Below are 3,510 nucleotides of genomic sequence, written 5' to 3' on the forward strand. Positions count from 1 at the left end.
GGCCTCAGCAGTGGGGGTGGCTGGGACAGGGAGGTGGGAGGTGGAGGGGGGGGTGGCGCAGGGGGCACGGGTCGGGGCACAGATGTTGAGACAGATGTAATCTGGACCTGAAAGGAAAGAGAAGAGTGAGAAGCCGGGCTCCGCCACACCCTCAGCCCAACCCAGGGACGTAGGCGGTTCCTCTCCTCTCTTCTCTGAAGGGTTTCTCTCACCCCTTCTCACCTCGTCATCTTCCTCTAGGGCTGGGGCTGGCAAGGGAGCCCCTCTCCTAGCCTCCTCCATGGGGACCGGGGCTCCAGGGGCCCCATCCTGCTCAGCCTCCCATTCCTGCAGCACCTCCTCCAGATTGAAGCGGCGCCGGTAGCTCACAAAAAAGGTCTTCACCTGGGTCAGAGTCTTGTTCCCAATCACCTCTGCAATAGCCCCGAAGTCTTTGCCGTACCTGCGGATGGCTGCGCGGGCCAAAGGGTAGCAGAGAGAACACCTTAGAAGGAGTTACTTCCTGACCCTTCCCCTCTGCCCAGCTCCTTCGAGGGTGGGGGAGAGATTCTGGGGCCCCCTGTTCCCTCCAAGTCGCACCCACCTTGTACAGCCAGGAGCTGCTCGTCTGTGGTCCAGCGGGAGTTGAACTTGGTGTTGGCCTGAAGAGCAAGGAATAGATCCTTTACACTCAAAAACATAAAAATGGAGGCGCCGCTCTCCAAGCAGCACGCCCCTTTCCGCTCCGCCTCCAGAGAGGACCCCTTCCTGCACCCCAACTCAAGAGCAGCCTCACCTCAGGGGGGCGGAGTGGGTCAATGCCGCCCTCCAGGGCTTGGCGGAGGCTGCTGTTGGTCTGCTTCATGCTTTGCACCTGGAAGGCCAGGCAATGAAGGGATATCAAGCTCTCCATGCCAGGGAGGCTGTCGGTACCAGCCCTCCCCAGGGCTCTAGCTCTGCACACACCAGTGCCACTTCCTACAAAGCTCTTTGCCACCCACCACTAGCTCACTCCACCCTCACAGCCACTCAGCAGGGGCGACGCTGTACTTCACTCCTGTTCACAGACCAGGGGGAGAAGATGCCAAGTCACCCAGCAGCCCAGGAGGCAAGGCAGGGGCAGAAGCAGGCTTGGCATCTGCACCGTCTCCCTTACACCTCAGCTGCCCAGTCATGATTCCCAGCTGCCGAATGCTCCCTCTGCACGCCCCTTCTTCTCTCCGGCCCCCACCTGACGCTTGAGAGAGATGAGCTGGGAATCAAGGCCTCGAAGCGTGAGGTTGGCAAGGTCTGGGCTTCCTGACACGGCAGTGAGGCCCTCGGGGCTCAGGTACATGCCCTTGGGGGGGCGCCGCCGCGTCCTCAGTGGGTGGTGGCGATACTGAGAGGCCTGGGCCTCCTTCTTCCCGGGGCCTGGGCGGGCATTCAGAGGCCGAGAGGGCAGAGGCTGCCAGAGAAAGGAGAGGACGGTGGTGGCGCAGCGCCCAAGGAGAGGGCGGGCAAGTGGGCCAGGCCAGTTCTAAGGCCTCACCTCTCTCTTGGGGTCTCCGGCATCTGGCTCTCCCTCACTCACAGCTCCTCGTCCCTCCTCGAGCTCATCACTGCTGACACAGGGCGAGAGAAAGAGTGAGGCAGGGGCAGGGCCCCCAGGAGCTCCGCTTGGCCCCTCCCACCCCCTGGCTCACCCCTGGGCCCCCACCTCTCTTCTTTGTCCTTTCGGCCCCCCAGCCGCCGAGCCTGTCTGTCCATCACGCTGGTCCGGCTCCGGGTCTTCTTCCAAGAGTAGTAATACTTCACCAGGCTGGGGATCAGCTTGTCGGGCAGCTGGAGGGGCAACGCCAGAGGCTGGGGCCACCGAGTGTGGGCCCCGGGCAGGCGCATCAGAAAGGAGGGGCTGAGGAGCGATGGCGGGGGTGGAGGGCTTTACCATCTGCTGGATCCGCTGGAAGCACTTGCCGTGGAAGCCAAAGGCCTGTTCAAACAGCACCTTGTCCTCCACGGTCCACTCGTCGGGGAACGGGGTGAAGTTGGCCAGGTCAGCCAGTGACTTCTCCACGTCGTGCTTATGCCACAGGAGCATGCCCAGTGCCTGGCCGGGGAGAGGGCACAACTGTCTGAGCCACCCGGGCACTGTCTGGTCCCCCCCCAAACCCCTGTGGGGCCAAGGCTCACCTGCTCAATGTTGTAGCCATGCTTCTCCTTGGCCATTGCAATGTACTTGTCAACTGTGGGAGGATGGGGCCGGATCTTGGATGAGGGATTACAACTCCTACTCCTGCCCCACCCCCACACACACACACACACGGGTACGCCTCCAAGCCTGAGCCCCAGGGCAGGGGTTGAACCCACACCTCAGCCTCCAGCCCACTTCTGGGGCAGACTGGCATGAACGCCAGCCGCCAGTTCCCAGGGATGTGCATGAACCCAGGCTCCCACCCACTCACGCTTGGCATCCGACACACAGTGGTTGGGCGACCACACCAGCATCCCCTTCAGCTCCTTGTTGCTGTAGCGTGCGGGGCTCTCTGAAAGGCAGAGGTGGAGGGAAGACACTCAGCAGCCTCGCGGCGCTGGCCTGGACGCATGGCCAGAGGGCGGCAGAGCAGTGGGGCCTGCGAGGTGAGGCCCAGAAAGGAGGAGGGGCAGAGACCCAGACAGGAAGGCAGAGCAGGAAAACTAGCCATGCCATGGGGCCACCCACCCCCGCCTGCCCGCCTGGCCGTCCTTCCAGTGGGCGCCAGCCAAGGGCTCCCCCTAGGTGGGGCTCAGGGCCAAGCCCTGGGCGCCCCTCCCTGTGCAGCCTGCCCTGCCACTCACCAGGCTTGCACTCGGGGATTACAGCCTGGTAATTGGTTCCAACGCGGATCATGCTGTCTGTGGAGCCAGGAGGAGGCAGTCAGGGCTCCAGGGAGGGCGGGAGGATGTGGCGGGGGAGGTGGCCTGGGGTTCTTCCTGAGCACCCAGGGCCCCCACCTTCCAGAAGGCTCACTTTCCCCTCATCTTCCCCCTGTTACCCTCGGCCATACAAGGAACTGGAATAGGAAGAGACCCTGCCTAGTCATAGCCTCTGGGGGCCTGGGGGGCTCAGGGGAGGACGGAGGACAAGGGGCCAGTTTTAGAGCCCAGACCAGGCAGAGCCCTTTGTTCTGGCGGGGGTTGGGGGGCGGTTGGAGGGCTGCCCCTAGACCTGGACCACAGCCCTGCAGGAACCCAAGGCTCCTCCCCACCACATGAGCTTCCCAGCTTGGTGTGGTGTCTTCCCAGACCCTGCCCGGCCAGACCTCAGTCCCCTGCAAGGTGGCCAGGTATGAGGGGCCCAGCCTGTGGGTGGGAGGGTGAGGGACGCCCTAGTCCCTCAGGGCGCGGGCGGGCAGCTAGGGGCCCAGCCCCCAGATTCCGTGCCGGCAGCCCCAGGCTTCGGGGAGAAGCACGGCACCGGCTCCAGCCCAAGGAGGGCAGGAACCATCAGGGTAACGCGCCAGTGGTCGGCCACTCTCCCTCCCCGCCCCGCCCCCCACTCTGAGTCCGCGG

The 3,510-nt window shown here is 64.1% G+C and overlaps 1 protein-coding gene and 1 long non-coding RNA gene across 2 annotated transcripts in view; one reads left to right on the forward strand and one right to left on the reverse strand.

Moving 5' to 3' along the window:
- Positions 1–2,962, reverse strand: part of RCOR2 (REST corepressor 2) — a 3,334-nt gene extending 372 nt beyond the window's left edge. The window contains exons 1-11 of the mRNA XM_014538197.1: positions 2,797–2,962; positions 2,424–2,504; positions 2,152–2,204; positions 1,907–2,068; positions 1,679–1,803; positions 1,511–1,580; positions 1,211–1,426; positions 776–853; positions 584–641; positions 223–452; positions 4–107 (exon numbers count right to left, since the gene is read on the reverse strand). Coding sequence (XP_014393683.1) covers positions 4–107; positions 223–452; positions 584–641; positions 776–853; positions 1,211–1,426; positions 1,511–1,580; positions 1,679–1,803; positions 1,907–2,068; positions 2,152–2,204; positions 2,424–2,504; positions 2,797–2,848 — 1,229 coding nt within the window. The 5' untranslated portion in view covers positions 2,849–2,962. The remainder of the gene's footprint in view (positions 1–3; positions 108–222; positions 453–583; positions 642–775; positions 854–1,210; positions 1,427–1,510; positions 1,581–1,678; positions 1,804–1,906; positions 2,069–2,151; positions 2,205–2,423; positions 2,505–2,796) is intronic.
- Positions 2,963–2,974: 12 nt separating this feature from the next.
- Positions 2,975–3,510, forward strand: part of LOC106725758 — a 6,837-nt gene continuing 6,301 nt past the window's right edge. Inside the window, exon 1 of the long non-coding RNA XR_001361697.1 lies at positions 2,975–3,284. This is a non-coding gene — a long non-coding RNA (uncharacterized LOC106725758). The remainder of the gene's footprint in view (positions 3,285–3,510) is intronic.

This window comes from Myotis brandtii, unplaced genomic scaffold (genome assembly GCF_000412655.1).
Source record: "Myotis brandtii unplaced genomic scaffold, ASM41265v1 scaffold187, whole genome shotgun sequence".
Taxonomy (NCBI): domain Eukaryota; kingdom Metazoa; phylum Chordata; class Mammalia; order Chiroptera; family Vespertilionidae; genus Myotis; species Myotis brandtii.